Source organism: Sciurus vulgaris (assembly GCF_902686455.1).
Source record: "Sciurus vulgaris genome assembly, chromosome: 7".
Classification (NCBI taxonomy): Eukaryota; Metazoa; Chordata; class Mammalia; order Rodentia; family Sciuridae; genus Sciurus; species Sciurus vulgaris.
Genome location: NC_136467.1, coordinates 137,270,723 through 137,294,149, shown reverse-complemented (window position 1 = coordinate 137,294,149; position 23,427 = coordinate 137,270,723). Strand labels below are relative to the sequence as shown.

General features: G+C 39.9%; 1 protein-coding gene and 1 pseudogene across 2 annotated transcripts; one reads left to right on the top strand and one right to left on the bottom strand.

Moving 5' to 3' along the window:
- Positions 1–5,441: 5,441 nt before the first annotated feature.
- Positions 5,442–12,778, bottom strand: LOC306665125 (killer cell lectin-like receptor 2; annotated as a pseudogene). The gene is made up of 2 exons (XR_013766724.1): positions 12,765–12,778; positions 5,442–6,910 (listed from the first exon to the last, which is right to left on the bottom strand). The product of XR_013766724.1 is annotated as a killer cell lectin-like receptor 2 (transcript).
- RPP40 (ribonuclease P/MRP subunit p40) lies at positions 12,655–21,663 on the top strand. The gene is made up of 8 exons (XM_079146405.1): positions 12,655–12,844; positions 14,155–14,299; positions 15,769–15,837; positions 16,645–16,740; positions 17,357–17,482; positions 19,799–19,997; positions 20,123–20,257; positions 21,356–21,663. Exons 1-8 carry the CDS (start codon positions 12,722–12,724, stop codon positions 21,552–21,554), a joined length of 1,092 nt encoding a protein of 363 aa, XP_079002531.1. The 5' UTR covers positions 12,655–12,721; the 3' UTR covers positions 21,555–21,663.
- Positions 21,664–23,427: the final 1,764 nt, after the last annotated feature.

Below are 23,427 nucleotides of genomic sequence, written 5' to 3'. Positions count from 1 at the left end.
TCTCTTCCTCATGGAATATTTTGCTGAGAATGTTCTGTAATGTCAGCTTTCTTCTTGTAAATTCCTTTAGCTTTTGTTTATCATGGAAGGATCTTATTTCATCGTCAAATCTGAAAGTAAGTTTTGCTGGGTATAAGATTCTTGGTTGGCATCCGTTTTCTTTCAGGGCTTGGTAAATGTTGTTCCAGGCCCTTCTAGCTTTTAGGATCTGGATTGAAAAATCTGCTGATATTCTTATTGGTTTCCCCCTGAATGTAATTTGATTCTTTTCTCTCACAGCCTTTAAAATTCTGTCTTTATTTTGTATGTTAGTATTTTCATAATAATGTGCCTTGGTGTGGGTCTGTTGTAATTTTGTATATTTGAAGTCCTACAAGCCTCTTGTACTTGGTTTTCCATTTCATTCTTCAGATTTGGGAAATTTTCTGATATTATTTCATTGAACAGATTGTTCATTCCTTTGGTTTGTTTCTCTAAGCCTTCCTCAATCCCAATAATTCTTAAATTTGGCCTTTTCATGATATCCCATAATTCTTGTAGATTCTGTTCATGATTTCTTACCATCTTTTCTGTTTGGTCATCTTTGTTTTCAAGATTAAATATTTTGTCTTCAATATCTGAGGTTCTGTCTTCCAGGTGTTCTATCCTATTGGTTATGCTTTCTATGGAGTTTTTAACTTGGTTTATTGTTTCCTTCATGTCTAGGATTTCTGTTTGGTTTTTTTTGTTTTTTTTTTTCAGTATCTCTAACTCTTTACTGAAATGATCTCTTGCTTCCTGTATTTGGTCTTTTACCTGTTGATTGGTGCGATCATTTAATGCCTGCATTTGCTCTTTCATCTCCTCCTTCAATACCTGCATTTGTTCTTTCATCTCCTCGTTTGCTTCCCTGATTGTTTTAATTATGTACATTCTGAACTCCCTTTCTGACATTTCTTCTGCTGTGCTGTCATTGGGTTTTATTGATATAGTATCCAGGTTTGTTTGGGGGCATTTTCTTCCCTTGTTTTCTCATGTTGGTCAGATGTCAGTGGGACTCTGTGATATTGCAGATTTCCTCTATTGGCTTATAGTGTCCCTGTAGATTTCCAGTGTATAACCTTCCAGCCTTCAGTAGCCTGAAGTCTTGGAGGAACTTGATAATGCAGTGCTTCCGAAGAAAGCTGCCCCTAGCCCGCTACTGGTTCCAGGGCTTGGAGCTGGCTCTGTGTGGAAAGGGTCTCACTCGGGGGCCTGCTCCGAGAAGCTGGCCATGTGGGAGGAGCCCACCGCCAGAGTGCGCAGGGCTGCCTGGGCAAGATTCTAGCTGCCCTGCCCTACTCTAATAAACCGCCCAAATCCAGGCCTGCCGCCCGAGCTGAGCTTCACTGGGTGGGGGAGACTCACCCCATGGCTTTATTTTAGTCTGAGTCTCTCAATGCCTCCCCTTCTTGAATCCTGGGTTCTGGAGTGACTGGAGATGCAGTCACCCTCTAGTCTGCCATCTTGGATAGCCCTGTATGTTTCTTTTTTTAACTGTGTTAACTTCCTGTTGTGATTACAAATTCCTGAGATAAACAAAAGGAGGAAAGGTTTATTTTGGTTCATGGTTTCAGTTCCTGGTAGGTTGGTTCCATTCTTTTTGGGTCTCTGATGAGGCAAAACATCATGGCGGGAGAGTGTGGAGGGAGAAAGCTGCTCTTCTCATGGTGGCCAGGAAGCAGCAAGAGAGGAAGAGGCCATGGTACCAACAGTGGCTTCAAGGACCCCCCCCCCCATTGACCCAGGTTGCTCCTCCCACTAGGCCCCACCTCCTAAAGTTTCCACCTCCTCCCACTAGCACCATATACAGGCCACCAAACCTTTAGCATATGGCCCTTTTTTGGGGGGATCGTTTAAGATCCAAACCATTACAATAAGTTTATAAGGTTTAATATTGAAACAACACATGCGTTTCCACATTGGAGTTATAGAATCAATGAAAAGACACTGTCTTTGTCCTCAAGACCATTACGATGTTTTAAACTTGCTCAGGCCATAACTTAATATGCAAAATTCAATCTGTGAACTGAAATGGAGTATCATTTTTAAATATTGTGCAAGTAATATTACTTTTATCTGGGAGATCATGAGAGTCTCATGTCTGTTCTAAAACTGTTTATAGACATCTAAGAATATCCAGTGACTATCAAGGCAAATGCAACCAAGGACCTTAATAATGAAGTGAACTTCTCAAGGATTGGCTGCAGGTATAGTTCCATTATTCATAGGTTATCTTCCCTGGAATCAAGGAAAAAGCCAAAACCAAATTTCAAACTCCTAGAAACCACAGGATTTTCTTTTTCTTGGCATATTAGTATTTCTGGTTTGTAACATCAGAAATACCAATTGCAGGGCACTCCTGGGAAGACCATAATAATGAAATAAACCCGTAGTCAAATCAGGTCTTATGTTCACAGGCATCTGCATTACTAAAAAGAGGCACGACTCCCAACAATTCATTCACTAAGTCCCAGAACACAGTCCACACTGATGTTAGACTGAGTTAGTGCCTTGTGCTGCTAGGGTTGAAAAGGGACTGTGCTGCATTCAGAGAAGATGGGGATGAGATACCAGGAAGGGAACAAAACTTCAAGATCACACTGAATAGATAAAACTCTTCAGTGAGAGAGAGCAAGCACGATGCCAACCAAGGTCAGCTGACTCGGGGCAACTTCCCGCTTTTTCTTTTCCAATAAAGAACATTTTCAGGGTGAGAGGCCCAACTTGGATATGAGAATGCTTTGATAGCTGCCCTGGAATATCCACATTTTGACAAATGTTATCACTGAAAAAATTTCAGATCCATAAATCCATGTATATATTAATCATCACAATGGTTTAAAGTACAAAGAAATTTTAAAGTGTCACTTTTTTTCTTTTTCTTTTTTTGCAGTACTGGGGGATTGAACTCAGGGGCACTCAAAGACTAAGCCATGTCCCCAGCCCTATTTTGTATTTTATTTAGAGACAGGGTCTCACTGAGTTGCTTAGTGCCTCGCTTTTGCTGAGGCTGGCTTTGAACTCGCCATCCTCCTGCCTCAGACTCTGGAGCCGCTGGGGTTGCAGGTGTGCACCACCTCACCCAGTTCCCTGTAATTACTTTTTATGGGAAAAAGAAAAACAAAACAAAACACTTCTCATTGACATCAATGTAAATATTAATATTGGAAAATTAGCTTTCTCATTTTCTATTTTGATTATTTTGTTAACTTGAAAAATGGAGTTCTACTTCTTCCATATTGCATTATTTTTTATTTTTCTTTGTGGCAAAATGCACATAACATAAAATTTACCATCTTAACCATTTCTAAATGTCCAGTTTAGCAGCGAAGGATGTTCACCCCTGTGCAACCAGTCTCCAAACTTTTTCATCTTACAAAACTAAAACTCTATATCCATTCAGATGCTCCATTTTTGTAAAAAAAAAAAAAAAAAAAAAAAAAAAAAAAATTATAATCTGAATATAAAAAGTTTCATTTTCTTAAACAATCAACAATAAAATTGCAATTTGCCATTCTATGCTGAATATACTTCCAGGAACGGTGGGGAGATGAAAAAGAAGCAACAAATGTTCCCAAGAGGCGATAAGTCCTCCAAAGGCAGGGGCAGGGGCAGGTTGTATCTCTAATAGTTTGCACAGTCTGTCACATAACAGGCACTTAATAAAGAGGTTGTTGACTAAGTGAATGGGCATGAAATACAAATGCAGAGTTCCCCTAAAGCTGTCCCCCTAGGCTGTGGACTCCCAGGCACAGCCGCTGCTGCCTATGCACTAGCCTTTGACCCACTCACCAGCCCCAGTTCCTGCCTGTCTTAACCCTCTGGTGTCCAAGACCTGCTGCCCTTCCCACTTTATCCCTTCCTTCCCCTCTGAGCCTGCACCCCAGCTGAACTCACAGCCTTTACTCTGAATTTCCTTGCTCACAGTTCTGTTCCATTGCTTCAAGAAGCTCCCCTTCTTCCCTCCACTCTGCTGCTAGATCTCTTTCTTTGATTGGTGTCCCCTTTTCTCAGTAAAATAACTCTTCTTCCATTCCCTGCCTCGCTCACCTTCACTGGGAACCAAAAATCCACTCCATGGTTCATTTTCCCAGTTTCAGAAAAAGTCAGTCATATTCTGAACTAAGAGCCAGTGCCACCCACCTCCAGGGTCTTGGAAGCAGATGAAAGTCCTCTAGGATCTCCAGGGAAAGCTCTGTCTTTCTCATTTCCTTCTAATTATTTTTCCTTGAGCACCAGCACTCAAGATAAGAATTTAAAGAAATCACTGTGACAATCACAAAAAGGAGTGAAGTACTGGCACATGCTACAACTTAGAGGAATCCTGAAGACATTATGCTAAGTGACAGAAGCCAGGCATAAAAGCCCAGGTGGCTCCATTCCACAAAGCATCCAGAAAAAGCAAATCTACAGAGAAAGAAAGTAGCTTAGGTTACTTAGGGCTGGAAAAGGGGACAGAAAGATAGGTACAGGCATGGGGCTTCTTTTTGTGGTCTTGATTGTACGTGTTGGAACATACACTAAAAATCACTGAATTGTACACTTTAAATGAGCAAAAAAATCATCTGTTACTATCTATAAATAGCTGCTGCAAATTTTTAAAATTACTAATGTATAAATATAAAATTATGTATGTAACATATGTATATAAAATATGCATGACATAAAAATAAATACCCTGTACCTATTAACTGAAAGTAAAACTTCAAACTTGCAGCCTTCTGCATGGCCCTTCCCAAACATAACCCTTTGCCTCCCCACCTAGGAGAACCATTCATTTGAAGTTTAAAAAATTTTCCTTTGACTTTCTTTCTTTTCTTTTGTACATGAAAAATATGGATTAATTTCAAAAACAGGCTGAGCAAAAAGAAGCCAGATACAAGGAGTACCTGATGCATGAAATTCTGGAATATGCAAAACTAACTTACAGTGAAAAAGAACATATCACCATTTGCATGGGACCAGGTGGGTGGTGAGGGGCAGGAAGGAACTTTAGGTGTGATGGAAATGTCCCATGTCTTGACCGATTCGTTTATAAGAGATGTAGATATATGTTGAAACTTACATTCCTCGTGACTTGAAGTGGGTGCGTTTTACAACACACAGTATAATTCAAAAAAGTAGATTTTTAAAATGCCAAGCTCAAGAAAAATAAAGAACTGTTATAACATAATTTCGAACATAATATTTGTATTGCAAGATCTTGAACATGGAGGGAAAATACCTAAAAATGACATTACTGGAACAATCCACAAAATGTGACCATGGGTTATATGTATTATTAGATCAATACTAAATTACTGTATCAATACTAAATGTCCTAATTTTCACCATTGTACTATGGTTATGTAAGACAAAGTCTTTACCCTTGAAAAATATGTAACAAAAGGACAAGGTTATTTATCCAATGGACAATTTATTGATAATAATTGATGGGTCAATAAAGACAGAGACGGGGAGAGAGAGAGAGAATGAATCATAAAGTTATGTAAAATATAAACAACTGCAACTGATCATTTAGAAAAAGTTCTTATGGAAATTCCTTGTACTATGCTCACAACTAACTATTCAGTATGTTTGAAATGACATTTTATGGCAAAATAAATTTTTTAAGATGAGGTAAACACAGACGTGAACAAAACACAGCCGTATTCTAGTTCTTGTGTTATCAAAACCAGAAGACAAATGATTTGCCGTTTATCAGGGTTCTTTAGTTGGTTCTATGGGAGGCTCAGGAAAGAGAAAGAGTAATGGCAGAGGGTCATTAGATAAAAGTCAAGTGCTCTCCAGATCCAACTCTCCACCCTCGTCCCCATAAAGGAACATGGCAGCTGATCTCTAAATCATGATGCAAATAACATTTTCTTCCTCTTGCAGCTCATCTCTCCCTGGTTCCATAATGGATTAAGTCCTTTTCTTGTTTCACATTAAAGCAGATTAAAAATTATTAATTCTCTTTCAAAGCTACAGTTGCAGGTAGAGCAATCAATAATTTCTTGTTGCAGCTAAAAACATACATTTTCCTCTCCCAGAAGACAAGTTCATTATTGAAAGATGAATTCCAGAAGATATGCCACTGTCAATCTATTGCCGTTTACTTTCCCCTTTCATCATGTAATAATGCAATCCAGTAATTATTTTGACAAATCTGGAATTTTCATCATCTATCTTTAAAATGGATAATTCCTTATCTTGGCAAGTGTGCTTACATTTCTTCCAATCTTTTTGCCCATGGTAAATGATAACATTTTACTCCATTGCAGGACCAGTGACCTTCCCAGAACATGCCTGTATTTTGCTAAAATTTTAAAAGAGCTTATTTTTTCATGACACCTGTTTTGAGCTATAATTCCTGTTCATTTTCATGCTATAAGTTTTTGAGACTGTCATATTCTAAACACTTATTTATCAAAAGTTGTTCCTTTATAAGTATTGCCATTTTGCATAATGTGGTACTTTGGACAGGTTTCCTAAAATTTCCTGTTGTTGATGTTTTCCTTGAACATACTGAAAAATCTTTATCACCAACACTGTAACTGTCTTCAATAGAAGTAAACAGAAGATCCCAAGAGTCACTGTAATGAGATGCGAGGGCTCTGAAAACTCTGTCATCAGCTTTTCCAGGCCTTTGTGTAGCACCATGCCTTAAACTATTCTGCAGTTCTGAAGGAGACTGAAGAAATTCCAGGGTTGAATAAGTCACTTTCTGATGACTCATCTGTACCTGTACCATGCACGGATGTAGATGGAAGGAACTGATCCAAAAATGAGTAATAATTGGGCCTTGCCAGTCCTGGATCCCTTAAGAGAGGTTTCAGAGGTTCAGTCTATGGTCACCTGACTCCTCGGCTCTGGATCCAAGGTGAGGCAGAACATCATGGCAGGAAAGCTTGACAAAGAAAAGATGTTTAGCTCATGGCAGTGTTAGCAGACAGAGAGATGAGAATGGTGGGAACATGAGGCTAAGAGGATCATTCTATAAAATGGGCCCATTGTGCTGACGCCCACACACTTTCTTTGCCAAAAGGCAATTTGCCTGCGGCCCTGCCTGGCCTAAGTGGACAGGGTACATCAGCAAACTACCTGTTATTGGCAAGGAAATGTAGGCAGGAAATAATGTTGATAAGAGGAAACCAAGTTACTCTGAAGGGAAAGACTTTTGTGACCCTTTTCACAGACTAGATTTTGGAAGATAATAATAGTTCCTCTTAACCATAAAATCAGTAAGAATGTATGGTTAAGAATCCAATTAGAACCCCTCAGCATGGGCCAAGGTGACCCTAAAGTTGCCATGGCAGAGGGGACCTAAAAGTTTGATGTCACTGTGCTGTCAAAAGTCAAGAGGTAGACCTCAGCAGGACTCTAGAAAGTTCTCTGGGATCCCCAATAAAACTGGAATGCAAGAGAGGCACATTGTCCCTCTCCTCTGAGAGGACCCACTCTCTCCCTTGAGAGTGTCCCCTTTCCTTTTTCCTATCCCTTCAATAAACTTTTATATTCCTGTTACTCTGAGTGACATGTCTGAAATCTTTCTGACTTGGTCATAAGAACGGGTTTGAATGGGAGCTTCAAGTTGCCTCAGTTTCTCAGAAGGCCCCAGCCCTGAAACAGCAGCCAAGAAGCAGAGAGGCCCTCTGACGCTCATTACAGTTTTAATGTATGTGCATGTACCTCTAAATAGCACAGTGCTTACTTTGGTAGGGTTTCCAACTTTCTATAATTGTATATGCTATATATACTCCTATTACTTGCATTATTCAATCAACATTTTATTTTTGAGAGACTTCTGTGTTTTAGTTGTTCAGTTCTACTACTTACTAAGTTACCTCTAAATCAAGTATCATAAAACCTACCTGGGAAAGGATTCTTATTAAGTAATAAATACAAATTGCTGACAGCAGTGTCAGACTCATTATACATTTTCTATATATGCTATAGATTAGTTCTGAAATGCCCCCAAAGGCCCAAGTGTTAAAGGTTTGGTTTCCAGCTTGGGAGGTGGTGGAAACTTTTGGAGCTGTGCAGCCTGGTGGGAAAGTTTATTATTTGAGGGGGGTGCCTTCAAAGGGGACTGTATGACCCTGGTATTTTTCTCTTTTTGCTTCCTGGTTACCATGAGGTAAGCAGCTTGTTCCACCACATTCTCCCCACTTTGATGTACTACCTTGTCACAGGCTCAAAAGGAACAAGGCCAACCAACCATGGGCTATAAACTCCAATACTGTGAGCCAAATAAACATTTTCCCTTTTTAAGCTGTTTATCTCAGGTATTTTGTTATAGTAATAGAAAGCTGACTAATACACATTGTTATATAATTACTAGTAATTATATAAATACTAATTATTCATCATAAATATATATCACCAATTGCATTGTGAATTAATAATTCAAACTAGTAAAATATGAGTGACAGAAACCTTTGGAAAATGCCTCACTATAGATATTTGGTTTCTGGATAGCTAAGAATATTAAAAATTTTTATGTGCCAATTTACTTCTAAATGTATGCTTTTAAAAGGTATTTTTTAGATGTTGATAGACCTTTATTTATTCATTTACTTATATGTGGTGCTGAGAATTGAACCCAGTGCCTCACACATGCCAAGCAAGTGCTCTACCACTGAGCCATAACTCCAGCCCTAAATGTATATTTTTAAATGTAAACAAACTAAGTTTAATTTTTTTCACCCATTTCTACTTTCTCTTATAAATTTATCACACGTGACAGGATTTTAAGCAGACTGTACAAACTGCTTTCATGTTCCACTTTTGAAATATGACTTCATGTGCACACTTCCATATACTGACATAGCTTATGTCTGTGAAATGTTTGTGCACCCCCAATTTCGATACCAGTCAGAGGGAAGGCAGCCCAGGAGAAAGGAAATGAAGTTGTCCATCTCTGAGCCTTCACCAGAGAGACTTCTGGGATCCCATGTTTTTGCAGGGGGCAGATCAAACATTCCAGGGCTTAGTCTATTCAAGCTGCTATAACAGAATATAGACAGAGTAGCTTATAAACAATAGAAATTTATTATTCAGTTCTGGAGGCTGGGAAGTCCAAGATCAAGGTGCAGGTAGATTGTCTGATGAGAACCTCTTGTTCACAGTGCCTTCTTGCTGTGTCCTCCAATGATGGAAGGGATAAGGCAGCTCTCTGGGGCCTCTTTTATAAAGATGCTAATCCCATTCATCATTTGCAAAGGCCCTCCTTCTACAGACTGTCACATTGGTGATTCAGGTCAACATGTGAATGGGGAGGGGGCAAAACATCCAGACCATAGTAGGGGTCAAGCATTGTTTCTAGTGAGCTGAAAGTGTTACCACTCTGTTGCCTGAGGGCAGTTTGGGTCCTCGAAACCACCAATTGATTGGTGGCAGCTTCCTGGAATCCTGTGCTGCAAAGGACTATAAGACCAGGTTCAGGCTCAGCAGGAAAGTGTCTTGACTTCCTTCAACATCTGCAATAGTTTCATTTCTGTGCACTGCTGCTCCTAATTGTAATAAGATGGAGTTAACAACTCAGGTCAGTGCCAGAGTAACATAATCTGGTCACTCTAGGTGATTATGAGTCTGAGAACTACCTTTCAGAGACACTGCACATCTCTGGATATATTTGGAAGCATATATATATTTACAGGCACTGAGCTTTGCATTTGCACCTTAACCCAGACATATATTTATCTAAAATAATATTTTAACCTTTAAGGAGGTAACTATTTACATTCTGTTTCTGTTATTTCTAATTTTATTGTGCTATGGTCCAGAAATGTGTCAAATTTTTGTCATTTTATATTGATGAAGTACACATTTTTGTTTTCAGAATATGACCAAAGGCATATCTATTTTTGTGCAAGACTGTTGGTTCAGATTTTAGAAAAAGATCATTTTTATTACTTTCTTTTGAGCATGTACCTACAGTTGTATAATACATATATATATATTGTTGTTTTTCTTGTTGTTACTTTACATTGAACCCAGGGGTCTTTACCATTGAGCTATATTCCCAATCTTTTTTTTCTTTTTTCATTTTTTGAGACAGGGTCTAAGTTGCTAAGGGTCTTGCCAAGTTGCTGAGGCTGGCCTTGAACCTGTGACCCTCCTGCCTCAACCTCCTAGTCACTGGGATTACAGGTGTGCACCAGCTTGCCTGGCTTACTATATTGTTTTGTGTGCTTTTTAAAAGTTTACTTTTTATTTTTAAATTGATTATGTTGATTTATGGGGTATAATAGTACAATTAAGTTCATGTATATAAGGTAAAATGTTCAAATCAGGGTAATTAGTACTTCCATCTCCTCAAACATTATTTATTTCTATGAGTTAGGAAGCTTCAAAATCTTCTCGAGTTATTTTGAATCATGCAATTGTTACAGACTATAGTTGCCCTACTGTGCTACAGAACATTAGAACTACTTTCTCCCTCTAATTGTATTTCAGTACCCATTATCCACCCTCTATCCTTCTAGCCTCTATTCTGCTCTATACTTCTATATGATCAACGTATTAGCTTCCTCATTTGAGTGAGAACACGTGATATTTGTCTTGGGCTTGGCTTATTTCACTTAACATCATGACTTCCAGTTCTTGCTTTTTTCGGATGGGGGAAACGCTGGGCATTGTCTCAAGCATGGCAGGCAGGTGCTCTCACACAAAGCCACATTTCTACCCTGTGCTTATTTTTTTTAATAGTTCCTCTGTCTCACTTAAGTCTTTTCCTTCCAGGTCTTATGTGCTGCATTCTATGATCTAATGCTTGTTTGTCAATTTAGATTGCTTTCAGCTCTAACAGAAAATCTTACACCCAACTACAAAGGTAGGAGATGAGGCTGAAGAGAGAAGTAGGGGCTAACTTGTCCAAACTTTTATTCTATTGCAATGAGAAGCCAGTCGGGGTCAGACAGCATGTTTTTCCTGTTTTCATGAGATCACTCTGGATGCTGAGTGCAGAATGCACTGTATGAGGGCAGGAGAGGAAATATGGAGGAGGTTAGCATGTTGTCTTTGGCAGCAGACCAGGAAGAGAGGATGGTGGCTGAAGCTGGTTGTAAAAATGAAGACAGTGAGAAGGGGCTGTCATAGGCAAGGATGATATTAAATGTGAGGGGAATCAATGTTTAAGCATTTTCTATCCTAACATGACATTTATAACTTACATCTAGGTGCCACACTGTGATTTACGAAATTGGTAGTTTTTTGGTTGACTTGCTATGCCTTATAATTTTGCAATTTAATATAATGGGAAATAGTTACCTCCCACCTCCTCCTTCCCTCCCTCCCTCTTGAGTGGTACTGGGCATTGAACTCAAGGGGGCTTCACTACTGAGCTACAGCCCTTCTTTTTATTTTGAGATAGGGTCTCACTAAGTTGCCTAGACTGGCCTTGAACTTGCGATCCTACTGCCTTGGCCTCCCAAGTGATGGGATTACTGATGGACACCCAGCAGAGAATATGTTTTCACTGGAGTTTTTTTCTTGGAGAAGGTCTGACATTTCAGGCACATAAAACTAACAGTGACATAAGACTTTCCAGTCTTGTCTTAATTTTAAAATTTTAATTACCTTGTAAATTACTTAGCCTCCATTCTTCTAAATCCTGTAGTAAAACTGATGGTCCAGGATGAGGTATCACCAGTGTTGTTTTGCATTTTCCCTGTGCAGAACTAGAGCTATGGATTCTTCACTTTAAGAAGCACATACTTAGTCAAAATGAACCCAACTACAATGTATAACTATAATGCTATCATAAAAGAGAAGCACACAGAATGTAGTACTTGGAGTTAATCAGAAAAACTAAATGGAAAAATGATTTAAGAGGTTTATCCCTGTTGGGCTGGGCGTGGTGGGGCACGCCTGTAATCCCAGCAGCTCAGAAGGCTGAGACAGGAGAATGGCAACTTCCAGGTCAGCCTCAGCAACTTACAAGACCCCATCTCAAAATAAAGAAATAAAAATGAAAAGGAGTGGCAATAGTGGTTAAGCGCCCTTGAGTTCAATCTCCAGTACCAAAATTAAAAAACGAAAGATTTATCCCTGTCATCCCGCAAAGCAACACATTTTTGAAAATGGCCCAAGGGGGTATTTAAAAAGGACTTTTAAAAGTGAGTCCAAAGGAGTCCTTTTATAGGGCAGACATGCAGAAATTGTGTATTATTTTCTTACACGAACTTTCTTAACGTTTTGAGAAGAACCAATGGAAACATTAGGTCCTGCTGGCTGGGGTCATGGCCATGAGGTCCGCAACAGGATAACAAATCCTGTGAACTAGACTTTGTGAGGATTCGGAAAAGCAGTGTGGGTGCTCCCGTGCCAGTGGCTTCGCGGGTCCTGACTGCAGCGGAGCTTTCTAGTTGGGCCTCCCCGCGGTGCTGTTTTCCTCCTTCCCATACCACTGGCCGGGGCACTCGCTCTTGGGGTCTGGGCTCCCGAGGGAGGATTTACGGAATGGATGAAGGAAACGTGGCTTTGAAAAGGTGAGCGCCAGGTTTCCAGGAACCGAACATTTCCAGTTTCAAGTACCTATCAAGAGAGTTCATGCGTGAGTTGCTCGCAGGCTAAGAGTAACTGCAGAAACCCAGCACAGCCCTACTTCGGTGGCAGGGACCAGCCACTGCGCATGCCCGAGGGGGGCGTGGCGAGAAGAAGGGGCGGGGCGCTCCAAGCTCGCAAGAGGAGCCCAGCACCCGAAAGCGTGGAGAGCATGGCCACGCTGCGCAGACTGCGAGAAGCGCCCCGGCACTTACTCGTCTGCGAGAAATCCAACTTCAGCCACGACAAGTCGCGCCACCGGCACCTCGTGGAGACGCACTATCATAACTACAGGGTGAGGCAGGTTCCCGCCGGCAGTCAGTTTTGGAAAGAGCCTCTCTCGGCTTTGCGAGGCTGGAGGACCGTCGCACTCCGAGGGGCGCGGAGAGAGCGAGTCCCTCGGTGGGTATGCTGGGAGTCGTAGTCTCTTCGCCCCTCTGGCCCGGTTGCTTACAGGGCTGCAGAACTTCAACTCCCAGCATGCGTCGGGTGCGGGGCGGTGCGTCGGGTGAGGGACGGCCTGGGAGGTACGCGCCTCTCCTAAGCGACGGGGCTGCCCACCCCAACTCTGTCCCATCCCACGGGGAGTGTTCAGAGTGTTAAGAGGACGAGGGAGTTAGGAGAGAATGACAACCGAGACGAGCTTGCCCCCTTCGCCCTAAATCGCTAGGATTCCTCGCCACCTCCCTACCACCGCATCCCTCCGTGGCGGGATTTTCTCTCCCACCTGTGTGCCTCGGTGCCTTTCCGAGCATCGTGCAGCCCTGGCTCGGGAAGCTACCTGATTTTCTAAACTGCTTGTAGGAACTGATTTGATGCCCGAGAAACTCCAGATAAACCCTTGAGATACTAAGGGTTTAAGTAAGCATTTTACATTTTAAATTGATCGGCCTGATTGATCTCTGGGAGACATTAAGTGACAACCTAAATCCCTCGAAAGAAGCTGGTGTTCGAGCCTTAAGGGAAGGGATTTTCAAGATGTGAGCGCTTGGGCAACCTTTGAAACCGCTAGGTTTTAATATCTCTGCCTTGGAACGGTCACCACACACAGCAGACAGGGATGTATACTTTAATTCGTCTGTGATGGTTGAATTTCTCTATCTAGAAAATGGAAACATCCAGTAGCATTTCTACTTCTATATAGCCTCTTAATAATTGAACGTTCCTAAATTTCTTATTCACCCAGGGACATTTAGTTCCTTTGATATCAGGATGATTCTAGGTAGGGTAAACGAATTTAGGGATGTTCAATTATAACTATATTTCTTTAAAAATAAAGTAAGGAGAAGAAAAGATATAAAATGCATTGCTCATTTGCAAGAGATAAAAATGGAAACAAGATCTTTTCATTAAAATGTTTCTGCTCAGTCTCTTTCCTGTACCCTGTTTGAATGCAAAAATAACAAAACTTGAATTGTCACCTTATACTTTGCCTAAGAGTTGTAGGTTAAGGGATTTGTTGCATGTGTTTGTCTAATAACTTTCAGTGAAACTTGTGGAGAAATAGCAACTTTCATATTTTTTTCTTAAAAAGCTTGTGTTCATGAAAATTAGAAAATAAGCTTCATGAAAATAAGCCTTTGTTTATATTACTTGTTCCAATAGGTTTCATTTCTCATTCCTGAATGTGGAATGCTATCAAAAGAACTGAAAAACCTAGTCATGGAAACTGGACCCTATTACCTCGTGAGGAATTTACCTCTTCATGAATTAATCACACAGGAATTCATCAACACTTTTGTAAAGAAAGGTAAGAAATACCAAGTAATGTCTGTAGATGGGGCAAGATGAGAAACTTTTAGGGAGCATAGTACTAGGGTTCTTTTCCTGTTTTAAACAAATTCCCCGGGATATTTCCAGTGTTCAAGTGCATGCTTCACTCCCCCATCCCTCAGCATTCTCATCCTGCTCAGTCCTGTGTCCTTTAAGTGGTGGTTTCTGATTGCATTTGTCCCCAGGTCCTGGGTGGGAATGTTGTAATATACGGGTATCCATCAATTTAAAACAAGAATCATGGAGAGAAGAGTCTTGTGATCTGTGTTCAGATGCACTGCTGTTGGGTGTATGACTGCAGAGTACTAATACTTTCATCTGTCCCCGCAGCAGCTGTTTCAGAAGGTCGGTCTCCTGATGCAGCCACAGCTGCTGCTCACAGGGACAGATACTCCTTGTGGTTCAGTGTTGTCTTTTAGATTTTTGTGTTGCTGAACCTTCTCTGTTTACCCAATTCCAGATTGTATCTGCTGGAATGACTGGTTTGTTCCAGTAGTTTCCTAGGGAGCCATTGGTTTGAAATTGTGTTTCAGGGTGTCTTTCAGGTTTCACCCTCACCTAGTAGGTCACTGTACATGGCCATGGACTTACCTTGTTGTAGCCCCCACATCCTCTCTGCTGGAGTGGGCAAAAATTCTCTCTCTAAAGAATTCTAGATATGTAGCACATCTCATTCTGACACTGCTAGAGCTACTTATGAAACTGAATTTCTTGTCTTTGTTTTGAAGCCTGATACTATTTCATTAATGGTGGAAACATTTTTAAATATCTTACCAAATTTAACAACAGCTTGCAACAACTCTATGAAGTAGGCCTCTGGTCCCTTTGTAACACAGAGGACAAGGCTTAGTAGCTTTCGAATATTGACCTAAAATTCTGCCTCTGAGGTTTACCTAGTCTTGTACTTTGTGACTTTCTGCTGATGTCCCCAAGGATACATGTTCCTTTCTGAATCCATTTTCTGCCTGATGATAGTGAACTTGCATACATAGACCCTTAATGGTCAGGGGTGGGCAGCAAGTGAAGTAGCTGGAATTCTGGCCTTTGTGTTCCATATTACCTGTGGTACATGTTAGGTTTTTTTTGGGGGGGTGCGGTGCAGATACCAGGATTGAACTCAGGGGCACTCAAACACTGAGCCACATCCCCAGCCCTGTTTAGTATTTATTTAGAGAGAGGGTCTCACTGAATTGCTTAGTGCCTTGCTTTTACTGAGGCTGGCTTTGAACTTGCGATGCTTCTGCCTCAGCCTCCTGAGCTGCTGGGATTACAGGTGTGCACCACTGTGCCCAGCATGTTAGGTTTATTAGTGAGCTGGAGCAGTGGTAGGTACTGACCATTACTTAACCTCGAGGTTTTGTTGTCATGTGAAAAATCATCCACCAACATTTTGCAGATATGATTTCTTCTTTTGTCTTAATTTCTATTCTGGACTTTCTCTTCTAGGTTCATGCTATGCACTAACATACAATACAAATATTGATGAAGATAATACTGTTGCCCTGCTTCCAAATGGTAACACTTGTTTTCTTCTTCCTTTAATTATAAAAGAGATGCGTACTATAAAATAAAAAAAAAAAAATCAAATCATGCACATCTTTACAGAGCTAAGTAAAGGTTCACCCTCCCTCCAGACTCACTCCTCTTCTTGAAGGAACTGCTAACTCTTTGGTGTTTATTCTTCCAGAGATTTTCTATGAATTAATAAACACATAAATGTCCTTTCATTTAAAACATAAATTGCATCATTACTACATTGTTTCTCAGTGTTCTTTTTTCCCAAGCTAAAGATCATAGACATCTTTCTGTATCAGTGCAACATACTTATAACCACAATTTTTTAAAATGGAATTTTCCAAATATTTATTGGGTATATTCTGGTTCCTAAATTTAAACTCACAGTTTTTAATCTCTTAAAGATATTTGGAATAAGGTATATGCCATGATTTAACATTCCTTCTTTAATAGAAATTTAGATTATTTCATTTCACTATTATAAATAATATCCTTATATGTGTATTATAAATAAGAGCCTTGTATGCAGTTGATTACACTGATATCTAACTGCTTAATTACCTTGCATTCTTTTTTTTTTTTGAGACTGCATTTTGATTCATCGTACACAAATGGGCTACAAATTTTTGTTTCTGTGGTTGTATACAATATAGGTTCTTACCATTTGTGTAATCATACATGTACGTAGGGTAATGATGTCTATCTTATTCCACCATCTTTCATATCCCCGCCCCCTTTGCCTTGCATTCTTAGAGAACATAAGTCATGTTTTTAGCATCTCTTTTATGGGAACTATTTAATTTATAGGGAAATTAATTTTGTCACTGGATAAAGATACTTATGAAGAAACTGGACTTCAGGGTCATCCATCTCAGTATTCTGGCAGAAAAATCATGAAATTTAGTAAGTATTATGTAGTACCCCATCAGTTCCTAACAAGTCAGGAATCTTCCTGAAACAGTGTAGCATCAAATGTTTAAATTGACTCTGATCTCTTTGTTCAGAAAACCACAGCTCTTTCTTGTGTTTAAAACTTCCGACTCAAGGAGTTATGGGTTGAGTTTCTCCAAGGATAAGATGAAACTGTTAAATCTGTTACATTTCTCTTCAGCTGTAGGCTACGTTTTTTCAAGATCATAGATTGGACAGTCCATTAGACGTGTATGTTTTAGGTCAAAAATTCAAAGTGGTCAATTCAAGATAGGAGTTTATGACTTAATGATTTCCTTAGATCTTTAGTTATTAGGGAGATAGATAGGTAGGAAGGTGCTTATTAGGGGATTGGTTCATGCAGTTATGGAAGCTCAAATTCACCTATCAGTGAGGAGATGTGGTTCTTCTGACAGTATCTGATGTGTACAGAAATGTTAAAACTACCACATCCATAAGAAGATTAGAGTTGCCCTCTTGAGGACTTCTGTCTTTGCAGAGGAATTTGGTGACATTTTAATATTACATTTTCTCCACAGTGCAAGCTTTGTGTATTTGAATGAATATATTCCTTTTTCCATTTTTTAAGTTGTTTCCATTGATTTGATGGATTTATCCTTTAACCTGAATTCTAAGAAGTATGGAAGAATATGTTGGTCCTTCAAAGAAAAGAAGCCATTGAAATTTGATTTTCTTTTGGCTTGGCATCATACAGGTATGAAGAATAAATTAGGTAATATACAGTGATTTCGAAATCTAATTGTTAATTCAAGAGGAATAGTGGATGATTGAATGGTGATTTATTCCTATGATCAAAGAATGTTTATACATAAATGTATGCACATTATTAGGGCAATTGCTTTAGCCCTGTGCCATCTCTGAGATCAATAGCTTAAGGTAATCTAGACCTGTTAGCCGTCTGCCTCAACCTTCTTGGGTTACATGTGGGTTCATCTTGAGAGTGGCTTCAGAGCAGCTTTATCTGTTTCTCCCCTTCCATCCCTCCAGCTCACCTCAAACAGACTTGGCGAGAATATTTTAAGTTAACACCAATTATAATTATATACATGATCTACTCTTTCATTATTGCAGGGTAATAGCTCAGGCATACCATTACATTTGTTGTGACTTTTAATTGATTGGAATCCTAAATTTAGTTCAAAGTTTGATGTTCATCAGATATGTTAATCTGCTTATAACTGTCACATATTGCTCCTTTAAGAAATGTATCTTTGGCCCATTACATAATTATGGTGAATCATATCATAAAGAATTATAAAAGTATAGTATTCTTCTTCAGAAGCTAGGGAAGCACATAGGTCCCTTTCAGAAGTAGGTCCATCTGTCTGTTCCTCATGGGAAGTTCCTGGTCACTGGGTTGCCCCGGTTGCTCCCATGACTTCTAGTTCTGAATTCTTTGACCCCATCCTTCTGCATATGGGCAGAGGGACTTATTGAAGTCTCAGTCACATGCTTTTTTGTATGAGGATCACCTATGCGATAGATTCTGGATGTGTTCCTAAGACTCTTAATTACTTTGAGAGTTTACCCAGAACTGAAAAGTCTGAAATTTTACCCTACTGGCAGGCTAACAAAGTAGGCTGCTAGTTTCATGGATGCTTGCAGAAAACACAAGACTCCTGGGTCAGAGACAAAAAGACTTAATTCCTCATAGAAATAGTAGTAGTCAGGATGTGTTAGTTATGATTCTCCAGAGACACAGAACTAATCGGAGGGAGGGAGATAGATTGGAAGGGGCTTTTTAGGGGAATTGGTTCATGCTGTTATGGAAGCTAAGAAGTACCATGATACACCATCTGTAGGCTGGAGACCAGAGATGCCAGTCCAAAAAAAAAACAGGCCTCAGAACTAAGCAGGCTTCTAGTATCATTCTCAATCCAATGCCAAAGCCCCTAGTAGGGCTACTCATGCAAGCCTGGAGTCCCAGGGCTGGAGAAGCTGTATGTCCCAGTTTCAGGCAGGAGTGAATTTGCCTATTTTCTGCCTTTTTGTTCTGTCTGTGCCTCTCAGTCAATTGAATGGTACCCACCTACACTGAGGGTGGATCTTCCCGACTTAATCCACTGACTCACATGCTGTTTACCTCACATGTCTATGAGGGAGGAAACTCCCTCACAGACACATCCATAAATAATGCTTTACCAGCTAGCAAGTTGACACCTAAAATTAACTCTCACACAGAGAACAAGCATCTGCACTCTTTCGCTGGGTCCCAGCACCCATAGGGTGACACAAAGTTGATCCAGTAATGCTTGTGCATGCAATGGGTTACATTACAGGAGAGGATCCCAGAGTTTAAAGAACTCAATCTTTTATAATGAGCATAAACCTGCTGATCTCTGCCTGGAGAGAGGGAGCGAGACATTTTTTCCATTCTACTAGACAGGAAGCAAGCCTATCCTTTGGCCTGGGGGAGGTCCCTATTTCTGTAGTCCAAGGCTGCAAGCTACATAAACATCTCTGAAAAGAAACACTGGATTACTAGATTTTCAAAGGCAAGCATGAATGAGATTCTGTCATCATTCACTTCCTCTTCTGTTTCCTGTACAGAGATTGTGTAAATATGCTCCTCTGTCTGTAGTGTTCACTGTTACTCATACATAAGGAATGCTTTGGGGTTTGTGTCTACGTTGCAATTTTCTGATTAGAATAAGTGATGAGGTGCTGGGGATATAACTTAGTTGGTAGAGTGCTTGCCTAGCCCCAGCACCACCAAAAAAAAAAAAAAAAAAAAAAGGAAAGAAAAAAGAATAAATGATGAAACTAATTTGGGTCCAATCTGAAAGTGCATTTCCACGAAAAGCGTGAAAGATGGTGAGTGTTTACAGAACTGTAGCACAAGGAGCTGAAAACAACTATAAAATCATTTTAATTTGAATGCAGCTTTGCACAGCTTCTATTTTACTTAATCCTCCCTGTTTCCCATAGCTCTCAAAAGGGAGTAGATTTGTTTCAGGGATTCAGGAAATTTGTTTACATATTCACATGACCTTATATGGTGTGTTTTAAGGTGCAGAAGAACCAGCGATGTTGTCATTCTTTTCCAAATACCAAATTCAGGAGCATCAACCAAAAGTGTCAATGAGCACATTGAGAGATCTACAGTGCCCAGTGGTACAGAGTGGTGAGCTCAGGGGAAAGCCCGAGACATCCTGCAGTGCCCTGGAACTCTTGGACTGGCTTGGAGGTGTCTTCTGTAATGCAGACCTGTGGGTATCTGAACTCCCTGAATCTTGTACGGGGTCTGGCTTATTGCAGTGTTTTAATAGCAGTTTAATACGTTGGATCTGATTATATAGCGGTTAAGAATATGTTATTTTTTTCTTTGTGGCAGAAATAACGAGCCTGATAATTTCATATCAAACTATTGCTGTCCCCAGCCAAGCACAGTGGTGGCCAAAGCTCATTTGTGTACAATCACTGGTTTCATACTTCCAGAAAAGATCTCTGTCCTCCTGGAACAGCTGTGGTAAGAACTCTTCGTCTTTTATGTCTTGCGTATTGGTGCCACGGTGTCATGCTAAGCGCGGTGCTAGTGTGCCACATGGCAGGGCCCTTCACGCGTTTCCTTCTTTTCATTGCTTGGGCTCAAAGTATAGTAACGCCATCGTCTTAAATGGCATAATCATCCTTGCTGGTAGGAGAATGTTACTACCAGGTAGTTGTCTTTATGGGAGGAAGAAAAAGGAGAGCTTAAGCATGCTTCTGGAAACAAACTGCTCATTTTCCTGGTCCTGCTTCCCTGGGCCACTTTGGTACAATCCAGATTATACCATTCTGTGTGACAAATCATCTGTTTTAAATATTGAAATTCTACAAAATCTCTCATTTGGAAATGGGGTGGAAAAGAGTTGATCATTGCTGAGTCCAAATCAAATTTGAGATGTGTTCCAGCCTAAAATTCTGTGACTCACTATGCACTAATAAGATTCCAAGTATTCTGTAGAAGAATATAGGGTTTTTTCATTTTGGGAGTTATATTAATAAAATGTATACATTGTGTCTGACATGAGGACACACTCACATCCCATATTGAAAAGACTAAATTTGAGCATAATTCTCTTTAATAAACTTGTCTTCTCAATCTTTACTTTTAAAATGTGTAAGATTTAAGTCCTCAGGGTTTTCCTTTTTAAACCAAGCATCCTTTTTCACATTTATTAGTTTAGGACATTGATTTTCTTCAATAAGAAGGTTGGGCTTTTAAAATGTGGTGGATTATTCTGCTTTGTTTGAGTGAGCGGTCACTGAGAACAGCACTCTTGATGGGAGGGAAACTGTTCTTATACATTGTGTGGTGTTTTTTGTTCTTTTAATCTTAAATGATCTTCCAGAATAGTTGTGGGAACTGCTGGAGTTTGTTTCAGGTATTGTGTGTTAGTTGACCTTTATGGAATTCACAGTACAGCATCAGGAATTTAATCTGCCTCTCCTGATCTTTATAAATTAAAGCAAAAGTCTAAGCTTCATTAGAACATCAGGAATACCACTTATCCTGAATGAATTGTTTTTACATGTGGACTTTCCTGAATCTCCCTGTTTATTAAGAGTTTTCTTTCTTTTTCAGTCACTACTTTGATGAACCAAAGTTAGCTCCATGGGTTACGTTGTCAGTCCAAGGCTTTGCAGACAGTCCTGTTTCATGGAGAGAAAATGAACATGGTTTTCGGAAAGGAGGAGAACATTTATACAACTTTGTGATTTTTAATAATCAGGACTATTGGCTTCAGATGGCTGTTGGGGCAAATGATGATTGTCCACCATAAAAAAAAAAATACAAAATTCAAAATCGTGTTTGTTTATGTTTATGCTCATTTTGGGAATTTTCACTTTTTGTGTGTTTTCTATTTTTGGTACTAGTGATTAGACCTGGGGTGCTCTATCACTGAACTACTTCCCCAGCCCTTTTTATTTTTTGATTTTAATTTTAATTTTTTTTTTTTTTTTTTTTTTTTTTTTTTTTGAGGCAGGTACCAGGGATTGAATTCAGGGGCACTCAACCACTGAGCCACATCCCCAGCCCTACTTTGCATTTTTTTATTGAGAAACAGGGTCTCAGTGAGTTGCTTAGTGCCTTGCCATTGCTGAGGTTGGCTTTAAATTTGAGATCCTTCGGTTTCAGCCTCTTGAGCCACTGGGATTACAGATGTGTACCACTGCGCCTGGCTGTTTTTCGTTTTAAGATAGCATCTCACTAAGTTGCCCAGGCTGGTCTTGAACTTGAAATCCTTCTTCCTCAGCCTCTTGAGTGTCTGGGATTACAGGAATGCACACTCACACCCAGCTTTAGTTTTCTTAATTGGAAAAGGATTGTGCATCTACTCAGGTCTGTATAATGACAATATTTCTCAAATCAACATTATCTAACATTCTATTCTGGAATGGGATCTGTCTGTGACAATAGCTGGGCTTGTCGTATACTGAATCCCTCATTAAATTCTCATGCCGACCCTATAAGAAAACTGAGGCAGAGTGTAAGTAAGCTACCAAGGTATGCTACTTGTAGATCTGAGATTTGATATCAGGCCAACCTGATTCCTTGTGTGTGTTCTCACTCTCTCTGGAACAGGAAGTGATCTAGGGATGCTATAAAGTATTAGAAAACAAATTGAAAGAATTTGATTTCCAGCAACATCACAGATAAGGACCAGCCAAAAACAGTAAAAACTCCTGAAATTCACATGAAGAACCATTTTTAAAACATATCAATGAGTTGAAAAATATTTTCAGAGTTCTCAAATGCATTTTTCCCTCCACAGTGCTGGGGTTTGAACCCAGAGCCTGGCTTATACTAAGGCAAGCTGTCTACCTCTGAGCCATATCCCAGGCCCTGTTTTTCTTTTCTTCTTCTTCTTCTTCTTTTTTTTTTTTTAAATGGAAATAGGAACCCTAAGTAATTATGAACATTGATGCAACTTTTTATCCTTAATATATTTGCCAAATGTCAAACATTTCTTTTTACAACCTGGTGAGGGAGGGGGCAACAGAACAGCAGGCAAAGCTCAGAACGTGCCTAGGGAGAAGAACTACTAGGAAAGCTCAGAGTTGAGACCTCCAAACATAGACTTAGTGTAAAGGCAGACTGACTGCTTCTCCCCCCTGCAGCCCCTGGGACAGCAAGGAGGATGCCTCTGAGGGAAAGCATCTTCCTAAGAGAATATACTTAAAGTGGTAACGATTTAGTGCCTTCCAGGCATTGCAAAAGCAAACCAGACTGCCCCAAGAGGAACTCAGACACAGTTTCAAGGAATATAAGGTCACAGTCAAAAATCACAAACACATAAAATAGGCAAGACCCTGTGGAATAAAGGAACAGGAGCAGACCCACAAAGACAGAGTTATCAAACACAGTGTAAAATGTGTTTTATACTTAAATGAAGATTAAAGAGCATGATTTTAAAAATGACCAAGCAGACTGGGAAAAGTGCCAAGTAGAAGTCTTGGAATGAAAAATATCATAATTGAAATTGAAAGTTCAAATGATTGGTTTAACAGCAGACAAGACACCACTGCAAAGAGAATAACAGACATGAAGAAATAAAGACAGTTCAGACTTAGAAAAGCTGAAAGGCTATCACCTGGGGGCCCACATGATAAGAAAAATTAAAGGATGTCCTTCAGTCAGGAGAAAAAAATCCC

Excerpts from the sequence above, each read along its gene's own strand:
- RPP40 (XM_079146405.1), top strand. The coding sequence starts at position 12,722 with ATGGCCACGCTGCGCAGACTGCGAGAAGCGCCCCGGCACTTACTCGTC. Across the intron at positions 14,300-15,768 it reads CAACACTTTTGTAAAGAAAG|GTTCATGCTATGCACTAACA; the intron begins GTAAGAAATACC and ends TTTCTCTTCTAG. Across the intron at positions 15,838-16,644 it reads TGTTGCCCTGCTTCCAAATG|GGAAATTAATTTTGTCACTG; the intron begins GTAACACTTGTT and ends TTTAATTTATAG.